The sequence below is a fragment of the Syzygium oleosum genome, unplaced genomic scaffold, assembly GCF_021117445.2.
Source record: "Syzygium oleosum isolate NSW1041296 unplaced genomic scaffold, Sole_v2.1 Sole_v2.01, whole genome shotgun sequence".
Taxonomy (NCBI): Eukaryota; Viridiplantae; Streptophyta; class Magnoliopsida; order Myrtales; family Myrtaceae; genus Syzygium; species Syzygium oleosum.
This window is the reverse complement of record NW_026607485.1, coordinates 6,396,506-6,420,181: the sequence shown is the minus strand read 5'-3', so window position 1 is coordinate 6,420,181 and position 23,676 is coordinate 6,396,506. Positions and strand designations below refer to the sequence as shown.

Below are 23,676 nucleotides of genomic sequence, written 5' to 3'. Positions count from 1 at the left end.
GTTCACTTTGGATCTCTTCATTGGAATCAATTATATGGTCTACCGTCATTCAAATCTGACTTCTATCAACGACGTGAGCTTGCAAACACTTGTACAATTTTGTCCCAAAGGGTAATAACTTTCCCAAAAAAAGAAAGAAAAAAGATGGAACTGCCCCTCCTGTTCTTCCTCCTTTATTTAACTTAGGGTCACTTTATTTGATGAAATATCATTTTTCAGAAATTTTTTCCGTACTTTCCGGTGTTTGAATTATGTAAAACTATGCGATCGATGGAAAACGTTTAACATGGGCTAATAAGCTTAGAGAAAATGATTTGGCAAGAATGAATCGTTTTCCTTGATTTCTATCCTAATTTCTTTGTAATCGTTGTTATTTTGATGGATTACTGAATAAACAAAGATGATATTGATTCTAATTTATTAGTCAATATATGTTACTTTTAACGATACAAACCGCCTTTAGTGGATTTACTTATTATCAATTAGGATAAAATCAATTCTTTCATCTTGTTTTCACCATAATCAAATTCTTCTGGTTTACTTTCTCAGAAAATGAATTTTCTAAAAACATTTTCAAAGCTCGATAAACACACCCTAAGAGTTTGTTTTTATATGATTTTCGATTTTCATATGATGGTATTTGATCAGAGGAAATCGCAAGACGAAATTATCGATTAATATAAGAATTTGAGATCGATTTGTTGTCATGTGATTTTTGCGGGTGAATAAGAGAGCAAATGAATCGGTGTTGAATTTTATAGAGTGATCTAGTGACATTTTTTCTTAATCTTTTTGATGAAATCTCTATGTTTATGGAAGTCTGACTGTGACGCACAAAGTGCCAAATAAAATGAATCATTGGTGCGATTCCTTCTCGAGTAAGTTGTTTCGTGGACTGTTCGTAGTCCAAGTCTTCGTAGACTTTGACTTGGACCCTCTAATCGCGTGATGTTTCGGTCTTCTTGCACCAACCGTGCGCTGTTCTGTCTTATTTTTTTTTTCTCTCTTTCTGAGAGTGGTAGCTAATGTTAATGCCACGTTAAAACGAGGAGGCTATTGCAATTTTTGTTCTGTCTTATCGATGTAGAGTATTTATCTTCTACACCTTGCAATTTTGAGGAGGCTATTGCCGTAGAGGTGATGCCGTAAGTGCTGAGATATTTCACACACTTTATAACAACTAGTTTATCCTATATGGTATGACGAAGTTTAACGCGCTCCAGCATGAAGCATGGGTATCGAACAACTTCGGATTTAGTAATACGAAGTAGCAATTATAAGGATACCTCCGATAAATCGCTGTATAGTAAATTGACAAAATATTGCACTTGGAAGTTATACAAATTGACTTGACCTCACTGGGAAAGTTAATTAGCAATTCAAAGCCACTGAAACATCTAAACCGAACCAAATTAAAACAAAGAAGATCTGAACAAGGGTATATAGAATTACAAAATCATATAAAAAGTCAACATGCCAAGTGCACATGAAAAGAAGATTTGCATAAACTTCTTGGTGATTCATATCTATAACAGAATAGGAGGCACTTCTTATCAGAAAAAAGTACTCAACAGAGCAGGTATCCATTTTTTTCTCTTTTGCAGAAACTTGCCAAGTTTGATCAAGCAACTCCATAATGTGCTGAATTTCCAAATCACCCATAGTGAAGTATGCCTACCGGTTCTAATTTCTTTAACGTTGATACATTAGGAAACTTCAGGACTGAGTTGCTGGAGGAGATCCATGAATTTTCCAAAAATTCTGGTCAACCAGATTACCACAATGATGTAAATGAAAAGCCATTAGTTTCTTGAAGCCACTCAGATCACCCAATCTGTGCTGTTGGTTGAGTTCGTTCAACTCCAAAGTTCTAAGACTTTCTAGACTCGCAAGGCCTGGAATTTCTGTAACTGCAGAATACTCAATTACAAGTTCTGATAGTTTCTTTAAGTTTGATAGGTCTATCAATGTATGCGTTGACCGGCAATGTCTGATTCATAAGGGCGTTAAACTTCAGGGAAGCATTGGGAGGCACTGCAGACATTCATTAGAAAGTTCAATTCTCTTTGAGATGAGAAAGCTGCGTAATATATGGTGATATGGTGGTCATTGTCGAAGAGGACAACTCTAAAGACTCCAGTTTGTTTAACCGGGGGATAGCATCTTCCACAAGCTTAGACGGGTCAACAGGGTGAGGAGACTTTCAGCATCCCAAAGACAAATCTCTCAAGCTTTTCAAGTTCGAGAGATTGGAAATGCCATCATCAACTCGGTATGAACATGTAGACAGATAAGAATTTCTACGAGCCTCAGTACTTGGTGTATCTCAGCACATGTCAGTTTCAAAATCTTTCGGGAAGAATATCTCCAGATATAATGGAATTTCTATTAGCAAATTTTCACTAAGATCTGAATCTATTTTTCTAGCTTTTCCTGCTTCCATACTGCACTAGTTATCGTTCTTATGACGTAGAGGCTCATCTTCAAAACTTTCAAATGCTTCGTGTTCCCGACCAAACCAGGCAGCTTGTCTATGTCCGTGTTCAATTTATCAAACTCAGCAAGTGATTCCAAAGTCCAGATTGAGTCTGGTAGTGTATAAATTGACTTGCAGTTTCTGGAAGACTAGTGTTCAAGGCTGACGAGGGATCCAATCGAGCCGGGTAGCTTCATGATCCCAGCTCCTCGCAGAGAAACCTCGATAAGGAAGTTAAGTGACCGATGGAAGGTTTTGTAGTCAGTGAGGAACGATGGCAAGCACTGAGAATTCGTGGACTCTTCAATCCTTGACATTCAGGCATATGCTTTATTGATGTCCCATCAATCAAGGGTATTCTCAAACATTCCATTTTACCAGGCTCCTTTGGGAGGTGGTGGAGATCAATCTTTCTAAATTCACATGCACCTGAAATCTAGCATCTAACAGCACCATTTCGACATCGAAAGGTCGACCTGATCTAACTGAATGGAGGTCATACAGCAATCCCTTTTAAGGCAGTAAGTCCATGTCAAACTTTCCCTTCCGTCTTGGTAGCTTGTAGATGTATTTTCCCTTTAAGATAGAGAACGTTGATGTTTGTCCCTTGAAACCAGCATGCGAATCGAACAAAGTCAACGTCTAGCAAGTTAGTCAACAATCGTTGAGCTGCTGCTGCTGCTGCTCCTCCTCAGAGCCGTGGGACAGGGTCTCGTCGCACGATGCCCGCTGCTTCTAGGGTCTCGCCAGCCATGGCGGTGCTGAAAACCGGTTTCGGCAGAGATCGGTCGATTGATCATCGGTCAAGGTCGTCACTGTTTGTGCTAGAGAGGGAGAGAGGCCGAATCAGAATCCGAGGGACGATCCGAAATTAAAAAAGGGAGGAGGATAGAGTCAGACTGAACGGTGGGAGAATCGTACCCGTTTGATCGGAGACGGTGTCCGAAACTGGAGGAAGCAGAGGAGGGTTTGCGTTTTTCATTATTTTGTTTTAAATTGTTTTCTGGCTTTTCATTTTTCTTCTGTTCTCGAAGTTTATGGGCGCGTTCTTCTACATGTAAAACATTCAACCCCGATGATCGTGCAATTCATATCTCCAATCGAGCAATTATGGGAAAACAAATACCATGATTTCCGATTGCAGTCGCTTTGTCAATAGTCGCGTCAGTTTTTAGACAAAATGACCCGACTCAAAATCAGAGTTAATTTATCTAATAAAAAGCTATTGCATCCAATTCAATATAAGTCATTTAGAGAGTATTCAAGAATTGTTGCGTAATAGCAAGTCATCATATTGTCTCTCTCCACAACTCGTAATTAAGCTCAACTTGGTAGGCACTTAGGTTGAATTACATTCTTTTCAAATTTGGAGAACTCGAGTTATTAGATCAATTCGAGCTTGACTTTGAAAATATTTGACTCGAGAAGCTTGCCATCGTAATGGAGTAATCACATTTTCCTATACCTCCACAACAGATAAAATATTAACTTGAATTCAAGCTGGAACCAACTAATTGAACCGGTCCCGAGTCAAAAATGCTAATGTGGAGACATCAAAGGAACCCAAAGTCCAAAAAAGCACGTCTCATTCTGTCAAGGCTAAAATACAACTGCAAGGCATCGCCGTGCAGGTCTTTCTGAACGTTCCCATCTTAGCGAAACTTCCTTCAGTGCCCCTCACGTAAACGACGAAATCACCGAATCTGACACCGAATAATGCCCGCCAACAGAAGAAGATCTGAGGGCAAATCAGGAAAGATCCGTCAATTTGTCGTCCCCTCCTTCCTTCGCCCCAAATCGCTGTAGCTTTCAACTCCATTGCCGTAGATTGAATTCGAGCAATACGAACAAAGATCGTAGTGAATGATCCCTCTGGCCTACAATTGGATGTTTTCAAAGCATATAACCGACCTGCGATGAGTTGTATTTGGTTGGTTCTGTTAAGCCGCTAGATTACCGAGTTTGGATCAATGATACACCTGGAATAAGGTCAGATTGGTCGAATTTCCTTATATTTGTTAGATGCGAATCTCAAATCCTGCTGTTTCTACTTTGGGGATAGATTTTGTTAGAGTGCCTCACGGTGATTGAATATCGGCTATTCAGCTTTTGTCCAGCTGAGTTATGGACCATTTGAGAGGTGTGGCTCGTCGCCTTCTCAGCTAATACTTGCAAATTATCTATTGTAATAGAAAAAAAAAGGCAAAAAGGAAACAACTTGCAGACAATGCGAGACTGCCTATGGTAAATCTTCAGACTTGGATGAAATTTTGTCACACTTGTATTCATCTCAAATTAAAGGATTTGGATTTTTCGATCCAAAAAGAAATTAAAGGATTTGAGTCATTATTTCATATTAAGCTTGACATTAAACAACGTTAGACCAAGTCCATTTGCAGCTGGAAACATTCCTGAATACAATCAATAATTGGTATAGCTTCTCTTCAACTCCTGTGAATTCAATTAAGGGCCGTGCTTTTGCGCCAAAACAAATTAGACATGTGTTTAGAAAAAATTTAATCAACAATTAGCAAAATCCTGCGAAAGCTGATAGGAGATGATTTTCGCGAGAGTTGTTTTCACAACACGAACCATACCCATGATTTCATTCATGTGACTGTTGACTCCGACCGAGCATTTGGATACTATCAAATGAGCCGTTTTCAACTCATCGAAAGCTTGCTTGGCCACGTTTCTCCAAACCTCTCCTTCATTACCGATATTTATTGGAGGTAGTAGTTGAAGGAATTAGAGAGTCACATCGAACCAAACTATGCTTCAAAAAAAAAAACCCCATTCAAACTACTGCAATAAACTATTGTCAATTGATTCTTTCAAGATTTCTAATTAATTTATGGATTTATTAATTGTGTCAAATGATAGTGAAAAAGACTTTGAATTGAATGGCGTTGTTTTGCAATGGAAAGAGGATTAAGATGGTCCTTCTAAGTTAGTGAAAAAGGGACAGTGTGAGTTGGCCCTTAGTTAGTTAGTGCCAAAGGAACTCAATGGAAGGCCATCCAGGCATCCAATCACTTTGTCATTGGCTTAGTTTGGTCCAGCAAAATTTAGGAGATACAAGTATATTTCTGGATTCTTCTACTTACAAATCTTGCTGTTATTCGCAACTTAAAAGTACATATAATATCGAGAGAAATATCAATAGAAAATATAGAGCATGAGTAATATTTTTATTTTATTTTCTAATTGTAAAGGGGAAGTCAAAAGCAAAAGTAATAGAGAATGTTTTTGTGTTTTCGAACAAGCCCTTTTTTAAGGTAAACTCAAATTCTACCCTCGCAATTTGACTAAGCTTTGTAAATTGACTTAGCGTCGTTAAAGGAACATAGGGTTTTGATTCAAGCTTGATGCGCCATTTTCGGTCAGGCTAGAAGAAGTAATTTTCTCATGAAAGTCCCGTGAGAAATACTATGATGCTCTGGGAGCCCCACATTAGCATAAAGTCAAAGCAGTCGGAGACTGGTAAAATTCATTGAAATATATTTCTTGAAAAAAGGTAAAAGTTCAAGAATTCACGACTTTTGGTGCTTAATGATAGTTTGGCACTAATTTCTTATTAGAGTTTGAACTATCTCCCATGCGATCTTCTTATCCCAATTCAATTCCTTTCCGATCTCAAGTATGCAACTTCTCTCTTTCAAATGACGTTTTCAAAGATAAATTCAAGTAGATAGATCACACACCTCACTAGACCAAGTTGGTATAGCAAACCCACACACGAATGCAATAGTTACGTGGCATGCATCGGTGCAACCATTTTCACCACTTTAACTACAATAATTCAGATAAATAGTTCCGATTATGCCAATTTAATTGCCTGTGTAGTTACTAGATTAACCTATATTGAATGTCCTCCTATTGTCTCATTTAATGTTGACTATTTCTTCGCTTGCTTATTGAAAACATTCAATCGAACCCAATTATCAAATAAAATGTTTCGAAGAAAAGCACGAAAGCCTGCATATGATTTCATCGTATTGCATTTGGTCGATGTTAGTCACTGAAGACATATGCACCTTTGCTTTCTCTTATTAACATGGACTTTGTTTCTTTAGCAAGCCTGAAAAATGGACTTAAGGAAGATGTCCGCACACAAGCGAGGGTTTTCTTGGGACAATTTCTCATCAAACGTTCTTCCAACCAATGTTCTCTGGGGATTTCAATTCTCCTTCCAGAATTGTGCGGGCTTTCTCTGAATAATTTCCCTCGAATGCTTATACATAGCGAATTTTCCATGGGTGAATCTAACTATTCTCAATCTATCTCATAGTGAAATTACACATCATTGGAAAGCATGGGGCCACATTGAAGGTAGGTTACTATGCTATGTGACATGTATTAGCATCCGATTTTATAAGATCAAACATTCGAGTAATTTACATGATTTTAAATCTGACCGGCTGCCGCTGTTGCTCGAAGGGAACCCCTAATTTCTCTGCAACATGCAAATTTAGAAGATTTGATCCTACAAGAACATAGAAAATTGGTGACAATTGGTAAATCCATCGGTAAGTTAAAAGCGCTTAATGAAAAAACCAAATGACATCTACAGGAGTTCATCTCACACGATCTTGAAACAGACGAGTGCTCAAATACACGCAGTACCGAGGCTTCCGGCAAGTCTTGAAAGACTACGGTTGTCGCAATTGCACATGAAGACAACTTGCAGATCTCTCGAACCAGATTAGTGTAACAGGGTTCAGTGTGGGCTTTAGTGGAGGTGCTCGACCTCCTGAGCTTGCGGAAGATCCGATGGCCATGGTGGATTGGGGAGGCTTGATCATACTGGCAATCTTTAGAGTCGTTTCTCTGAACCTTATCAACAGATAAACAGGTCTTCCTTTCTCGACTCCAGACACTCGAGCTCCGTTGCTCGAAATCTGCATTACCGAATCCCAGTGAAACAATCCTAGGAAACCCAGTAGAACAGCAACTCAACTCGAAGTGTCCTAACTCGACATCCTCGATCCGAAATCCCACGCTCATTCCAAAACTTCTTAAAATCACGTATTCACACACGAAGCACACGTCCACTTCCTAGCACAAAATGCCAGGAGATACCTATAACCACAGCCGACTCGGCGAACCCTGGCAAGCAAACAAGAGATCCGCCGAATCTGATCTGGCACCAAAATTCCAACTAATCCAGTAAAATACGGCGAAGGCAAACATCAAACCTCATCGCCCTCCAACTCGGCCTCGCCATTCTCGTCAACGTGGGGGGCGTGTTATTTAATTTAAGAGGCGTCGTTCCAGAAACCGGGTTCGAACCAGCTAATTGAACTAAGCTCGAGTCAAAAAGTGCTAACGTGGGGACACCAAAGGGAAGTCTCCATAAAGAGAGAGAACTGAGAAGATACAACCCCAAAATTGAATTTTCTTAGCTGAACTTCCTTCGGTGCCCTCACGCGAACGACGAAATCACCGGATGTGCCCTTCAACAGAAGAAGATCCCGAGGGCAAATCAGGAAAAAAGTCAGTAAAATTCACCGTCCTCTCCTTCCTTTGCACCCAAGTCGCCGTGGCTTTCAATCGCCATAAGAATCCACACGAACCTGCGAGACCGGAATCGAGGTTCGAATCCGAGCAATGCGGACAAAGATCGCGATCGATCACTCTCTATCTCGCTGCGCGATGGCGCCATTTGATCGCGTCTGCGCATGCGAAACGTGCGGCGATTGGATTTTTCCCGTGGCGCGGTTTTCGGTTTTTTCTCGATGACGCTGTTCGATCCGATTCTCTCGTAGAATGTAGAGCGGAACGGGTCGTGGTTGGGAGTGATGGTTGTTCTGACAACGCTTGATTGCAGCGAGTGGAGTGGGGCGAGAGGTAATTGCAATTCGCGTTCATGGCATCAGTTACTGCTGCCCTGATCCTCTGACTCAATCCGGATTTGGGAGTTTTGATAGTGAGAATTGACAGGCCCTGGTATTGAGTGGGTTGGTTTTGAGCTTGGACAGTGAGATTTGAATTGTGAATTTTGGCTGATTAGGCATTTCAGGGTTGGGGGGGAATAGTTGACTGTGTTGTGGAGCTGTGGTGCCTGATTGAATGGGACAGACTATAGCTGAGTGATCCCTCAGGTGTACGATTTGGATGTTTTCAAAGCATAGGACTGATAGTGTTGTGTTGTATTTGGTTCGTTCTGTTAAGCTCTTGGATTACCGAGTTTGGATCAATGCTACGTCTGGAATATGGTCATATTTGTTCGATACAAATTTCATCCTGCTGTTTCTACTTTGGGAATAAAATTAGTTCTTTAAGTTCACGAAGGACAGCAGATATATACTGAAAATATTGGTTTGGGTTGATGTTTCCTTAAGTGTTCCTCTCACTTGATTTGTCGAAATAGCTTGCTAGAGACATAAGAAACTTGCCTCGTTGCTTGTAATTGAATGAGCTTGTGACCGCATTTTCAATCTAAAATCTTCTCTACTGGTAAATGCAGAACTTTGAGTGAGGTCCAAGGCTCATAAAGCTGTTTACAATCACGCTCTTGTGACGATGGTCGTGGAGTATGCATCTGTAGTAAGTGTTCTTTATAGAGATTTTCCCGTTTACTTAGAGCTTCTTGTTATTACCTTCAGATTTCACCAATTTCAATACAATAACATCGTAACAAGATGCAAAGCTTTTTATTTTGCAAGTTTACATGTCAGATTTGACAGAACTTTTTAGTTAGACATGTCCTGGTTGTGATGGAAAGACCAAGGTAATCTGACTGCATTTTAATATGACATTGTTGCTAAGGTTGCGTAAAGAATAGGTCCTCAGTACTAAATGGCCAATTCTTGAGATGAGATTTTGTGGGCATATGCTGCCTTCTCTTATTAGCTTCTGACTGGTTATTAATGCCTTTGGATTTGAAAGTAGGGGTTCTAATTCATTGATCTGATAGTTGACGTCCAGCACTGCTTATAGGTATGTAATTCATGTTGCAGTGGCCTACCAATTTGCGATGCCTGTGATGCCTCTATGTTTGAATTTCATCTAATTTTTTGTCCTTATTTCTAATCAATATATATTACCTATAGGCATCTATTGGCGTGGCCAGGACCTTAATGCTGCGGTTATAGCTTTCGAAGGTACTCAAGAACATAGGTATGCATGTTAACTTTAGCAATTATACCTCTTACATTTGACATGCGAAGGATTTGATGAAAATTTAAGCTAAGAAGAGTAGCCTCCGGTGAGTGCGTACACAAAGCACATGGGTCTCATTGTCCATAAGAAGGGAAAACAAGTGAATCATTTCCACCGAGACATGCAAGTTATGTGCTTGTAAATTTAGAAGGAGTCATGAGGAGATCACATACTTCACTAATTTTTGTTCTTGGAAAAGTTGTTTGAACTTTTCAGTTAGTGGTTACTTCTATTTATGTCTACAAAGATACGTAACTCGGGTTGAAGATTTCTCTTGGAAACAACTTGACCTAAACTACCCCGCATGCCCGTAGCCATGGTTCTAGAGATGATGAGCCTCTTGCAAGTTGTGGATACTTCTGATTTGGAATGAGTTACAGTCTTATTCTATTGTCTTTGCTTAGGTTCATCATGGATTTATTATGCTTGTCGCTATACGACGGTGCAACCTGGTACTTTGGATGCTGTTAGAAGAGCCAGGATTTGACATCAATGTCATGGTGATAGGGCATTCTATGGGAGGGCCTATGGCATACTTTTGCGGACTTGATATCATGGTAAGATAGTTAAAAAACTTGTTATGGGTTCAGATATTGGTTCTTCTCTATTGTGTTCTTCCATTTATTCAGTTTTGGTCTGTTAAGAGTTACCCGGAATTCTCTGCCAACTCTGCCAACTCTGCCTTGAAGAGTCTAGACTCTGGAGACTCTGGATATCTTGAACTTTCTATGGCTTCATATTTATATTTACAATTGGTCAGCATCTTGTTTTTTTTTCTTTTTTGGTAAATCAACTCGTAGACAAAACACAAGCAGAATGGGTTGCAAACAACCCTTTACCTGAACCATCTATGGTCTACGTATTTAGTTGTGTGAATTGTCTTACATGTTAAGCCATGGAGCTTAAAGTTGGTTGAATACCTAAATATAGTGGATAAAGACTTCCAACTAATCATTACAAAGTTTACTTGCTGGAAACTTTATGGGATTATTGATTTGTTTATGGTCTCGATATATAACTTTTGCAAGCGCCTGAAGCTCAAATTTTATGTCATGTAATCTTGAATTGCTAATGCTTTTTAGACTAGAATATATTGATCCTAAATCTGTGTTCGTGCGCTGTTTCTGTCTGTCTCTTTCTAACCAAAAGAAGCAGCTCCTTTTCAGTCGGGCTACTGGCCAGATATGTTGTAGGCTGGAACCAATTCTAAATGTCTAACTTATGCTTTTTGTCTCAGCTTTATTGGACAAAGTGGTCCAGAGTTTTCTAGGCACCTGTTGTGGAACTGGTACCAGAAATGGTACCCACCCCAAAGTCATGTCCCATTAATTCTCTTCTCCATGACAAATAGTGATTTTTTAGGGTCAAACTTTGTCTTGAACTCAGATTATACAGACATTCACGTGGCCTATGATAGGATCATAGGTTGGATGAACTTTAGACTAAACCTTTTCTCGAAGTATTAATAGCAACTGCGACATCTTGTCTGAACACTTGGATGGTTTAAGATGTCATTTTTGTTTGCTGGTTTCTTGCTGAAAATTGTTCGAGCCGATTGTGACGTCATGCCCATGGGTCGTGGCCCTTTCCATGCGTAGTGGCCCTTTTTAAGATTTTGTTTCTCCTTTACTATTAATGACCGTAAGTTTTGGGTTTCTAGAGGCAATTTCACCACGAACCTGGAATTTCTTGTTTATGTCGAGAGGATATGACTCACCCCACCAACATCCAAGTGCTTCTTGTGGAAGCATTTAAATGCGCCTTGGTTGAAAATACACGCCCAATACCACCATTCCATATTATTAACACCTTTTTTGGATGTGAGGGTGGTGGGGTGGGTTTTGTTGTGGCTGTGGGGTTTAGTTTTGGGAAAATTATGGATGGGATCTAGACAAATTAACACTAGACCTCCAACCCTCATGGAGAGAAAGGGTTGTTCTATCATTCACCTTCGTATGTGAGATGCAATATATGGTTATTGATGCATAGTAGTTTTTCCCCACGTGAAAGTATTAACATTCAAGTAATTTGGCTGTCTAATTATGTGTGGTGGAGCTGTTTTTTCCAGACCAGTGCTCACTTGATTTACTTATATAACTAAGGACACTTAATTTCCAGGCAAATCATGAAGCACAGATTGTCCAGGTTTTTACATTTGGACAACCTAGTATTGGCAATGCAATGTTTGTTTCTTACTACTGCGTGCCAAATACTATACAAATAACTAATGGACATATATTGTGCCTCATTTGCCTCCGTACTATTCTCAGTTCCCACAAAAGACATACCATCACTTCCCTAGGGTGGTATGACTTTGATCTTGACGGAATATCAGATAAATTATGGGGAATTGTCGTTGACTGCATTTGACATTTCGTTTGCATTTATTTCAACCTATCTAACCGGAGAAGTCTTATTTTTTCCAACAATGTTCATACTCTCGTTTTTTTCAGCATATAATTTTATAGGTTTTGTTTGTTTTATCTTCTCAACAAAGCAAGGCAGTTCATAGTACTCAGGACCTTTTTAACAATATTTAAGGAACTCTTCTCATTCCTATAAAGCTATCATGAGTTTCTTGTACCAATTCCAAATTTAAGACGCGTAATAATGTGTATTGCTCTCTCTCTCTCTCTCTCTCTCTCTCTCTCTCTCTCTCTCTCTCTCTCTCTCTCTATGATGGTTGATGACCTAGTCTTGAGCTCTGTGCAATTATAAAGTATTAATCATTTAAATTATGTATGTCTACTAATGCCTATAATATTGACAACTAGCTCAATGGCAGTCACGGATAAACATATTGATGTGAGATAATGTGAAAATAATTTGATTCCACCTGCTTGTCTGGTGATAATCTTACTCTTTTTTATGTGAGTGTTCACATGTAATTGGAATCCTTCTTTTTTTGTAGGTACGGCCGTATAATATAGGATTTGTTTGTCTGGTTTATTAGGTCAAGAAAGTTTGTGATGGCTCTGGAGAAGATCCAATTTGCAGCAGGTAAGGAGGTAGCTTCAGTCATAGCTACCTGTTACAAGCAATTATTTTGTGGATTTATCATGCTAGGTGCAATAAGTCATGTGACAGATCGGCTTGTTCTAGAGAATGCCAGTCTTTTATTACCGGAAATATTTACGGATGACTTATCATAGTATGTTTCTGCAGATTGGTAACTGGTAATAGCCTCACGGACCATTTACTCTACTATGGTGCAAAATTAATGGCGGAGACGTGGGGAACGTGCAAAATTGTCATGGACCCACGATTCAAGGAATATGGAAGCGAAGACAAAGGATACCTTATGCTTTCCAGGAATCCTTCTTCTTCTGCATTGAGGCTGCGTTAAGACTCCGATGCCAAGAGTAACTTAACGTAAAATGCTCCCAAGTCAGCACCTAATTTCGTGAAGATCATTAGGTAACTCTGGATGAAGTTTGTTCATGTAATGCATTCCATCAATCTGTTTCCATGTCCATCACAAGATGCATAGGATCTCTACTAAAATTCACTTGGAATGTAAATAGCATGAAGTTGAATGTATCATCCTTGTAAACACAACTTTGTGGTACATATTGAATGAATGCGCTTGCAAGTTTACCTGTCAATCTAATCTTGGGCCTGTGGCATTTTTTACTAGACTCAATAAAACCTAATTAGGATGTGTGGATGCTGAGCTGAGCTATCCACAGCTAAATCACGCCGCTCTTTTCTTTCCTTTTTTTTCTTTTTTTGGGGGTCGAACTTGTGTTGAACTTCACAAAATTGGCAGAACTTTGTGAATTCTGGGACTGTTAGACTTGCATGGTTCAGAGATTAACCGGTTTTATAAGGCGAAACAAAGACTGTCTAGGGAGAACACTTTTCAATATGTGACCTTACCTTCTACTACTGGCTTAATGGCACATAAAAGATTTCTCGGCGCAACCAAGTACTTCGACTGTTCCATGGCAGGACAGATAAATCAAGCCATCTCGGAAAAAAATGATCTTATCTAAAGTGTGCGTCATTTCAATTGACGACCTCTGCTGGATTTCAACCTTTAGGAGGTAAGCAATTTATATCATCTTTGTTTAGACATGTAAAAATGATCTGATCGGCCTTTGGAACGAAAGCTATAAGCTTTTACCTTCTATTTTTTATATGCCGGAATTAACATTAGTGAAAACCGGAAAACCGAAATTCCTTCATCATTTCAAAGCATAAATTGCCAATTGTGAAACATTCAAAGCACGTTGTGCAAGAGACCAGTTAAGTCCTTGACACTATATGATAAGCTATAGTTTGTACATTACAATAAAAGCTAAAGTACATCACCAAAACGTTGAGAAAGATACGCTATTGTCAAATCTACGAGTTACCTGCGCTAGCCCCAGCTTACCTTTGCAATAAGAACCCGGAAGTTTTTCTTGCTTATTACCAAGAGAAAGAGCTCAGGCCGACATATAGGACTCTTTTGTCATTTAGCGATTCTCCTTACCAATGTTGAAACCTAAAGCTCCATACCTAGGTAACCGAAAATGAACAAAAGAGCTTTTATCACGGATTAAAACCTACACGTTTGACTATCCTTCATTGTTTAAGGTATAGCAAAGTTAAGTTTTACAAGGCATGGTTATTAAGTTCAAATTTAAAGTACAAACCAGCAAGTTCCAAGGACCTCACATAAATGACCCACGTGTAAATTGACAAAAGTAATGCACTTTAATGCAGTAACACTAGCATCAATTTGACTTGTCTTTTATTGGTAACTCAATTAACCCACCAAAACCGTCAAAAAGTAATATATCTAAACCAAATCAAACTCATGAAATAGATCAAAAGAAACCACGGTCCCATTTCATGAGCAGTTTACAACGTCCATCTTAAAGGTAGAAAACGGCTGCAAAAACAGCCAGTAATAACTATGCCTACAACAATAGATTTCATGTCAACTTGCCAAAGTGTGATTGTAATTTATGTATAACAGATAACGATCCCAGGAAAGACTACAGTGAATATCTCTTGAGATGACATAGGACAATAAGAAATTTGTTTAAGTTTCAAATCTTCCTTGACAACAGACTTAGCTTTGGATGCAGGACCTTTCAAGTACCACATGCACTTCTTATTGGAAAATGAACTCCTCTGCTGAGCATGTCTTCTAAATTTTTCAAGAAATGGCTGAATCTTCTAAGCAAGCCAGACATTGCATCAGTTGAACCTCTTCAAGTTGAAACGATCAGAGGCCTCACGCATGTTATCCCTTTCTGCGAAGTATTTCAACCCGATCAACTCACATTAAGGATGGCAGTGCCTTCAATCAACAAAAAGCACTGATATTCAATGACAAACAAAAAGCGCTGAGAATTTCGAGATCCTTCAACGCTTGATATTCAGCATTGAAGAATTCAGTAATGCCCGAACATCACAGATGTTACCCATGAGTGCATTCAAACGATTCTTCTGGTCAACATCATCAAAAAGGATGAGAATTCCTTCACAAAAAAGCCTATCTTTAATTGTCTTGATCCCTTCATCAACATTACTTATTTCTGTCAATTTCCTTTTGAGGATATTGGAGATGAGTTATTCTGCACGACTGAATGCCCTCGAGCTCTTCAGTTTCACGGATGTTAGAGAAAAAGCAATAGTGCTCAAAACCATGTGAAAGCTGATTGTAGATAAGTTCGGCGAGAGTCGTCTCTCCAACAAGGCCCATTCCATGAATTCCAACAATTCATGTTTCTTGTGTTGTGAGTGCCTATCATACTCATGACAAAGACTACCTTGAACACCATTTTCACATCGAGAGGTCCATGAACTGGTTTTGGCAAGAGCAACTAAGACTGCCTTGAGCACCACTCTAAGCACACAATTTTTCTCCCGGTCCAGACAATCCCTTCAAGTGTTTTCTCATAAAAGAACATCTGGGTACTGATAAGCAAGTTCTATTGCATAACAATGAAGAGAACACACATTTAGATGAAATGTAATAATCATTTTTTCAGCCCACAATAAAGGAAAAAAAATCAGGTTTGCCTAAATAGCTTTTTTACCCTCCAAAACAGATGAATACAGGGTTTACCACCCCAAGATTGTGAGAGGGAACATGATCAACATCAAATTTCATCCATCATCTGCCTTTCTTCGGTCTCCATCTATACAGCTAGGCTTCTATTACAGATAACCACCTAGGCATAACCATTTCAAGAAAATGGAGGCAATAATGGAGATCACACAAGGGTCGATTTTCAAGATTTCAAACCCCAAGTGAGACTCCTCACATGTCCGATACACCGATAATACTGAAATTTAGCCTCAACTATAATATGATTTATGATACCTTGGCCAAGCTAAATAGTTCTCCTCTCCTGTCACAGATGGAAGCTTTGCTACACCAACTATTGATGCCGCTACCCAAGTGAAATTCCTCTTTCTTCATTTTATAACTTCTCCATAACATTTGCAAATCCCGCTAAGAAGCACACCTTTCCTGAAAAATAAATTGAACATAAGCATATCAATACAATGTCTTCTTCACAATAGCAACAATGAGTTAATTATGCTGTAATATTCCAGGATGAGAACCATAGTGCTATGACCTTCCAACACACATTTCATCTGATTGTTTACAGTATAGCAAAGTTATCTCCAATGTGAAGCAGAGGGTATCACCTTCGAAATATGTGAAGCAGCAAATCGACAAGGATATCTAATGAATTGTCATAAATCAAATAATAACGATGCAATCCACATGCATACCTCCAGCTGGGAAACATAAACGCAAGGAGAAACCATCCACAGAGAATATAGCTAAAAAAGCCAAACCAAACTAGGAAAAAAAAACATATATTTGTACATAATTAAGAACCCTCTGGTTATACGGAGGTACCATAATTTCAATACCTTCTTCAGATTTCCAGGCATCAACTCATAAAGTAAATAAAAAGAGGACATAAAACTTCACTTTGGATGTCATTTTCATTTTCCTTTATTCGGTCTTCATTTGTACAGCTGCCCAATTAGCCACAGCTCCTTGCGCAATAAGATTTCTGTGAGTTTTTCAAACTTTAATTCCTCTCAACATCATTAGAAATTGGCAAAAAGGCAGTTTGAGATCTCTCACTTAGCACTTCTTGTCAATCTTAAAACCTAAAAGAATCCTCTAGTATAACCGAGGTGAAAGGAAGGGCTTTTATGATAGATAATCACCGAGGCATAACCATTTCTAGAAAATGTAGGCAACAATCGAGATCACACAAGAGTTTCATTTACATGATTTCAAACCCCAAGTTAGACTTATCATATGTCCTGGGCAGTAGGTAACGATATTACTGAAATTTAGCCTTAACTGTAAGACGATTTATGATACCTTGGAGGTGGAAGTTTTGCTGCACCAACTATTGATCCGCTACCCAAGTAAAATTCCTCTTTCTTCATTTTATGACTTCTCCATAATATTTGCAAATCCCACTAAGAAGCACATCTTTCCTGGAAAATAAACTGAACATAAGCATATCAATACAGAGTGTCTCTCCTCTTCACGTATGTCGTAAAGTTTCGGGATGAGAACCATAGTTATTATATGACCTTCGACACATATTCCATCTAATTGTTTACAGTGACAAGGAAGTTATCTCCAATGCGAAGCAAGGTTATCAACTTCGAAATAAGTGAAGCAACAAATCAACAAGGATATCTAATAATTTGTTACAAACCAAACCAAATAAAAACGATGCGATCGGCCTGCATACCTCCAATTGGGAAACATAAAACCAAGGAGAAACCATCCAAAGAGAATATGGCGAAAAAAGCCAAACCAAACTAGTAGAAGAGAACGAATGTCTGTACACAATTAAGAACCCTCTGGTTGTCCGGAGGTATCATAATTCCAATACCTTCATCAGACTTTTAGTCATCAACTCGTGAAAAGGTAATTAAAAAGTGCATGTGAAACTTCTCTGTTCATATCCGTGAAAGAGTTTGATTGCAAAAAAGGGAAAACATTGGTTGTCAGATGAAATAACTTACCTCAATTCGTTTAAAGTTTGCACACAAGGGAACAATTTGTGGTCGGCGATCAAGAAGCTTTCAAGAGCAACGTGCACTTATCCGTCAGTCTTCTCCCTCAGATCCATATTCAAATTCGTATCCAGATTCGTCATCTTCTCCTTCTGATTCGTCTCGTCTCCCCGAAATCTGACTGCCTTCTCGGAGCAAAGCAAAGAAATTGCCTCCACATTTAATTTCCCGCAACGCCTTATATCAACAGATCGCAGTCCCTTCGAGCTTGATAGATCAGGCAACTTCTGTAAAGATCCACAGTCATGAATAGTCAATTCTTCCAAACATTGTGGTAGTTCGCCTTGAATCTCAACCAGATTACTGCAGTTCCACAGATGAAGATACCGTAGTTGGTTGTTATTACTTAGATCAGGTAATACCCACACCTGTTGAAGTTCCGAAAGCTGCAAATCTGGGTTCTCCGAACCATCAAGGCCTCGAATCTCTGAGATTACACAGTTAGTAATCCAAAGATATGATAGGTTCGTCAAATTCGATAGATCCCCGGGGAAAACAAATGACTTGCAACCATACAAACTCAATAATGATAAACTGGAGGGAAGGCTCAGGCGGCAACGCAGATTACGGCAGAAGAGTATAAGTGTTTGGAGTCGGGGAAGGAGACTCCAACAATCTGTGGGTAAGGCGGTCATGTGTTCAGACTCCAATTCCAAGGATAATAAACTGGAGGGAAGGCTCGGGAGGCAACGCAGATTAGGGCACCAGAGTTTAAGTCTTTGGAGTCGAGGAAGGAGACTACTAATATCCGTGAGTAAGTGGGTCACACGATAAGAGGATAGGTCCAGAGTCTCCAGTTTGCTTAAATTCCCAATCCCCCCTGGCATCGGATATTCTTGCACAGGCCCATCAGATTCCCAACCAGCATTATGTTCGCTAAGCCACAGCTTCAATTCCTTTAAATTAGTCAGGTTTGAGAGATCTGGAAACGTATCCATATGCAAGTCATGCAACTCTAGAATGATAAGACTTTCAGGAAGCCTCGGTACCACGTATATTGCAGCATTCCACAATTTCAAGATCCTTAGGGATCGATTTCTATAGATGCAATTGCCAATTTCCACTTCCACATTGAAATCGTCTGTAAATTGGACATCTATTTCTTCGAGCTTCTCAATTGTCCAGAAGGCATCGGGTATTTTACTTATGTCATTTAAATCCATCTTCACTACTTTCAAATTTTTCAACTTTCCGATGGAATCGGGTAGTTCTTTGATCTCCGTTTTGGTTATATCCAGCTCAATCAGTGATTCCAAATTTCCGATGGAATCGGGTAGTTCTTTGATCCCCGTTTCGGATATATCTAGCTCAATCAATGATTCCAAATTTCCGATGGAATCGGGCAATTCTTTGATCCCTGTTTGGGATATATCCAGCTCAATCAGCGATTCTAAATTTCCGATTGTATCCGGAAGCCTCTCGAACGATATGCAACATTTCAGAGATAGGTATTCAAGGCTCGCAAGATCTCTACCTAGCTCGTCTGGCAGCCTCCGAAGATTGTTACAAGAGCTTACATCTAAGGAAACTAGGCTTTTCAAATGACAAATCGACCTATCAATATCAGTTAATGATTCACAGCCCTTTAGGATCAATCGTTCTAAATTTACCTCAGCAGAGAAGATGGGAGTTCTCTCCAAGCAATCGCATCCGGTCAAATTCAAAATTTTCAAATTCTTCATCACCTGTGAAAAGAAAAATCATGCAAAGATTATTTTTGAATCTCATAAGACGGAATAATAAGTGTTGTCTAGCATATAACATACCTCCATATGGCTCCACCCCTTCCAATCATCCGTAATTTCACTGTTAGATAGATCAAGAATAACCACATTCTCCATGGAGAAATTTGCAATGTTAAATGTTGGGGGAATACCGTGCCAAGAAAGCCATCGTAAATGCGGAAGGAGATACGAATTCTCTCGAAAAACATTAGCCGGAAGAACATTTGATGGTGATTCGTGCCAAAGAAGCCTCTCTTCAACACAAAAATGTTCCTCCAAACCGTTAACTCGAAGAAACCCCACATTTGATATTCTCTTAAAATCTTTACGGGTAAAACGGTACTGCAGCTCATGGTCAAAGTGTAGATGAAGAGCTTCAACTTTTGTTTTTCCCTGCCCAATGGTAAAATTTAGAAACAAAAGAGTTGAAGCGAAACACATTTATTCAAGTTCACTATTTTAACGGGTTGAGTTGGAGTACTATCGTTACTTTAATCTTGACAGAGCAAAAATATTGGTTTGAGTAGGTCACAGTAGTGCTAGAGAACACAAAAAAGTAACTTGATTTTTTTTTAAAAGGAAAATGTCCACAAGTAACATGGAGATTCATCGCACGGGGGATTTTACCTTACGTCTCCTCAGCAAATCCAATGCTTCCTTGGGATCCCATACCCTCCTTTGCTTCTCTATTTTCATCTTACTTTCTTGACGAGCCATTTCTCTTCCGAAATCTCTGAGTTGGTCATGCATCAACACTTTATTATACTCTCCAATCTTTATCAAAGACATGTTCTGCAGAACTTCCATATCTACTTTTGGAAAAAATTTAGATTTTTCCCAGAAATGGACCACAATGTCTTTGTCATGTCCAATGAAAAAACAAGCTATATCGAGGAATATATGTTGTTGTCGAAGTTCTAATGCATCATAACTTATTTTTAGCTTACTCTGAACATCCACATGAGGAACCTTTTCCAACTTCTCCAATATGTCATCCCAGCTTTTCTTTTCAGTGCCAGATAAAAGTGAACCTATGACCTCAAGAGCTAGCGGAAGACCTCTAGCAATGCCTATTGCCCTCTTGGATTGGTCAATATACTCAATCAAAGGAGATTCTCTTCTGAAAGCATGTTTGCTAAAGAGTTGAAGAGATTGACAGTCATCCATGCCATTAACCTCATAAGTGCAGTCCACTTCCGGAACAATGAGAACATCTTTCTTTCTTGTAGTAATAATGAGTTTGCTCCCTTCACCAAACCAATCACCATTTCCTACAAGTGCATCCATATGATCCTTTTCTGCCACATCATCGAGAAGAAGGAGGACTCTTTTATTAGACAACCTGTCTTTAATGGTCTTAATCCCTTCATCAATATTTCTTATATCCATGCATTTCGTGTTGAGGATGTCAGAGATGAGCTGATGCTGCAAGCGGTGAATGCCCTCGAGTTTTGAGGTTTCACGGACGTTAGAAAGGAAGCAACAACCATCGAAATTTTTTTTTTTTTTTTTTGGGTTTTTTGGGTAAAGCCCTCGAAATTTTTTTTAAGCTTATTGTAGATGATTTTGGCAATAGTCGTCTTTCCGATGCCACCCATCCCGTGGATTCCTATAATCCGTGTTTCACTTGTCTCAGCACCTATCTTTTCCATGATTGCGTCCACATGGTTGTCGACACGGACCAAGTAGTCTGATACCGCTAGATAACCCTTTTTCAACTCGCTGAAAACCTTATGGGTAAGTTCTTTTGCGAACTCTCCTTCTCGCCTAGTGTTTGTTGGAGGCAAAAGACAATGAGTTAGAAAATTGTGTTGAATTAACTATGTTCTGACAAGACCAAATTAAATTCGGAATGTGTTCTTCAAGGATTTATTCCATTGTAGATGAATTAGCGTTGGTACTTACAGTTAATGAATGAACTAAACTGGAAAAAAAAATGATGCTTGGAATAAAATGGGACAAAATTGGGATTGTGCCATTACTTAGCGAGATTTCAGCAGTGTAACTTCAATAACTCAGAATTCAATTTAAACAGGGCTAACAAAAATCTAGAAAAGAAACCTGAAACACATCAAGTTTTAATGGTACAAGGTACATGAGATGGAATGCTTAAAGCAATCACCTGTTCTCCTTCTTGCTATGCAGGTCCCATCCGTTTATTGCTCCCACTGCACTGAGAGCATCCTTCCACCCTTGAATAGTCTTTTCGTCGTGTCGCTTCTTGTTTTCATGTGCAAGAAAGGCCTGTGCATAACCCTCTGTTTGGTGCCGAACCTCTGAAGGTGCCACATCATAAAAAATAGGGATGATCTTCTGTCTTCCAGTTTTCTGGCACTCGACCATCTGGACTAACTCCTTGAGACACCATACGCTAGAGGCATAGCCTTTCGAAAAGATAGGTATTGAGATCTTCGACTGATTAATTGCTTGGAGAAGTTCCGGGGCAAACTCTTCCCCAACGCCGAGCTCTTCGTCGTCCTTAAACGTGCGGATTCCCGCATCTTTAAGACTAATGTAAAGGAAGTCGGTAAAACCTGCTCGAGTATCTGATCCATTGAAGCTTAAGAATACTTCATAGTCATATCCTGATGAAGTAGCCATTCCTTGACCTTCTGTTGAAGTGTGAGTAGAAGAAGCGCCTCCTGCTGTTGCATCATTTTCACAGATGCGTCTTTTTTTGCCCTCCCCTCCATTTGATCTCACTTGATCTTCTCTTCAAGGAACAAAAATTGAAAAGTATAGCAGCAAAAGCAGTGGCAGCTAGAGATGGAAAATGTTTAGAAGCCAGAACTAACAAACGGAGATCTCGGTGGGTCATTAAACGTGGAAGACAGGGTTGGCTCAATATGCAGAGAGTCAGGGTCTCCAGTTTGCTACAGTTGGTCAATAAGAACGTTTCATTACAGCCTGTCAAAGTTGACGAATGCAGGTTTTTTCAAAACCAAAGTGGTCCCTCCCAACTCAATTCTTCTCTTTTATCTTCACCGTCATAACGCAATTGAAAAAAACAGGAAGATACAATTGCGGAGTAAATAAACTAGTGGAATTCTAAAAAGATGGGAGCAATCGAGTACTTTCGGTTATGATGCTCTTCAATTTTAATAATCTTAGTCTTTGTGGAGTTTCTGACAACACCGCGTTGTGATGAATGGCCCGCGCACTCGCCCGTGGCGCGTTTTCGCTGGTACATAATTGTAGGGTCACTTTCGTGGTTTGGGTGTTGAGTCGGGGCTATTTTGGGGAAAACAGCCCCCCATCTGGTCATACGAGTTGTTGTTCCTGTGCCTGATCGCGGAGATTTTCTTTGACGTTTTTGTTCTCCCACACGCGCAGATAAATGAATTATTGGTGTGATTCCTTTTTGTTTTGGTCGATGTGTGATTCCTTCTTGAGAAATCTGGTTCACGGACTGTTCGTAGTCCAAGTCTTCGAATACTTTGACTTTGCCCTTCTAGTTCCGTGACACACATCTCCTCCCCCCCCCGCGCTGTTCTTTTATTTTATTTTTTCTTTGGAGAGTGATAGCTATTGCAATTTTTAATCTAATGATTGTATTTCGATGCAAGGCAAAACTATATGTATATGGCAATTTCGTAATTTCCATTTAGTTAAATTAGACAGTATCAACTTTTCTGATGATTGATGACACGATTAGTTAGTCTATTTAAAGATCAAAGTTTCTCTGAAGATATGGTGTTTATTTTGTAAGTATTTTTCAAGTTTCTACATTAATTTTGTGGTAACTGAACATTTCGTGTTTCCCCATAGAAAATAGCCACTTCGCAACTCAAGTTTCACGATACTGACTCAATGACAACCAACATAAGCAGTAGCTACCAAAACTATCTTCTATCAACCATTCTTTAGCCAACCAAAGTCACCCGTAAAGAATTGGTACGTACAATATCATAAGCTTTTCAGAGTCCGGATTATGATCAATCCAATGATGAATAAACCAAGTATCGCTTCCCCTCCATTGATCTCACTTGATCTTTTCTTCGAGAAATGGTTCAGAGATGAAAAAAATTCAGAAGCCCTACTTATCAAATGCTACCAGCCAAAAAAGAGAAAATCGTTTATCGAATGGTGGCCACCTATCAATCAACTATCAAAGTAATAAACCCACCGAAGACCTCAACCGTCGTTCACGACGAAACTGGTTTGCGAGAATCCAAGGAAAACCTGGTTAAAAGCAAAAAGTGATAATGAAAAGACATAAAGCAATACGGCAAAGAAAAAGAAGATGGGTCA

General features: G+C 39.3%; 3 protein-coding genes across 17 annotated transcripts; 1 reads left to right on the top strand and 2 right to left on the bottom strand.

Annotated features, from left to right (window-relative positions):
- The first annotated feature begins 7,572 nt into the window (after positions 1 to 7,572).
- On the top strand, positions 7,573 to 13,245 carry LOC130137910 (uncharacterized). 8 transcript variants are annotated; one of them, XR_008816343.1, is made up of 8 exons: positions 7,573 to 8,326; positions 8,946 to 9,025; positions 9,145 to 9,209; positions 9,368 to 9,418; positions 9,532 to 9,598; positions 10,045 to 10,197; positions 12,552 to 12,640; positions 12,806 to 13,245. XR_008816343.1 is itself a non-coding variant. In XM_056310485.1 (4 exons), the coding sequence occupies exons 2-4, from the start codon at positions 10,063 to 10,065 to the stop codon at positions 12,984 to 12,986; spliced, it is 363 nt and encodes a 120-aa protein (XP_056166460.1). In that variant the 5' UTR covers positions 9,039 to 9,598; positions 10,045 to 10,062; the 3' UTR covers positions 12,987 to 13,245. The 8 variants fall into 8 exon arrangements, 1 of the variants encoding a protein (XP_056166460.1); XR_008816341.1 differs by having other exon boundaries at positions 7,574 to 8,326; positions 9,371 to 9,418; XR_008816340.1 differs by having other exon boundaries at positions 9,145 to 9,418.
- A 1,205-nt stretch (positions 13,246 to 14,450) lies between these two features.
- On the bottom strand, positions 14,451 to 20,707 carry LOC130137907 (disease resistance protein RPV1-like). 8 transcript variants are annotated; one of them, XR_008816322.1, is made up of 6 exons: positions 20,053 to 20,707; positions 19,468 to 19,818; positions 17,651 to 19,386; positions 16,992 to 17,110; positions 16,526 to 16,651; positions 14,451 to 14,886 (listed from the first exon to the last, which is right to left on the bottom strand). XR_008816322.1 is itself a non-coding variant. In XM_056310474.1 (3 exons), exons 1-3 carry the CDS (start codon positions 20,590 to 20,592, stop codon positions 17,728 to 17,730), a joined length of 2,550 nt encoding a protein of 849 aa, XP_056166449.1. In that variant the 5' UTR covers positions 20,593 to 20,707; the 3' UTR covers positions 17,647 to 17,727. The 8 variants fall into 8 exon arrangements, 1 of the variants encoding a protein (XP_056166449.1); XR_008816321.1 differs by lacking the exon at positions 16,526 to 16,651 and adding an exon at positions 15,963 to 16,112 and having other exon boundaries at positions 14,451 to 14,933; XR_008816318.1 differs by lacking the exon at positions 16,526 to 16,651 and adding an exon at positions 15,963 to 16,112.
- Positions 20,708 to 20,804: 97 nt separating this feature from the next.
- Positions 20,805 to 22,544, bottom strand: LOC130138580 (disease resistance protein L6-like). The gene is made up of 2 exons (XM_056313008.1): positions 21,548 to 22,544; positions 20,805 to 21,192 (listed from the first exon to the last, which is right to left on the bottom strand). Exons 1-2 carry the CDS (start codon positions 22,024 to 22,026, stop codon positions 20,805 to 20,807), a joined length of 867 nt encoding a protein of 288 aa, XP_056168983.1. The 5' UTR covers positions 22,027 to 22,544.
- Between the last annotated feature and the right edge of the window lie 1,132 nt (positions 22,545 to 23,676).

Bases quoted from the DNA above. Each gene is read 5' to 3' on its own strand.
- LOC130138580 (XM_056313008.1), bottom strand. From the start codon at position 22,026: ATGGCTACTTCATCAGGATATGACTATGAAGTATTCTTAAGCTTCAAT. The intron at 21,193-21,547 runs GTGATTGCTTTA...AACAAACACTAG, and splicing joins CATAGCAAGAAGGAGAACAG to GCGAGAAGGAGAGTTCGCAA.
- LOC130137910 (XM_056310485.1), top strand. From the start codon at position 10,063: ATGCTTGTCGCTATACGACGGTGCAACCTGGTACTTTGGATGCTGTTA. The intron at 10,198-12,593 runs GTAAGATAGTTA...CTGGTTTATTAG, and splicing joins TTTGCGGACTTGATATCATG to GTCAAGAAAGTTTGTGATGG. The intron at 12,641-12,805 runs GTAAGGAGGTAG...ATGTTTCTGCAG, and splicing joins GAAGATCCAATTTGCAGCAG to ATTGGTAACTGGTAATAGCC.
- LOC130137907 (XM_056310474.1), bottom strand. From the start codon at position 20,592: ATGGATGACTGTCAATCTCTTCAACTCTTTAGCAAACATGCTTTCAGA. The intron at 19,819-20,052 runs GTAAAATCCCCC...ACCATTGGGCAG, and splicing joins ATTTGCTGAGGAGACGTAAG to GGAAAAACAAAAGTTGAAGC. The intron at 19,387-19,467 runs GTATGTTATATG...TTCTTTTCACAG, and splicing joins AGGGGTGGAGCCATATGGAG to GTGATGAAGAATTTGAAAAT.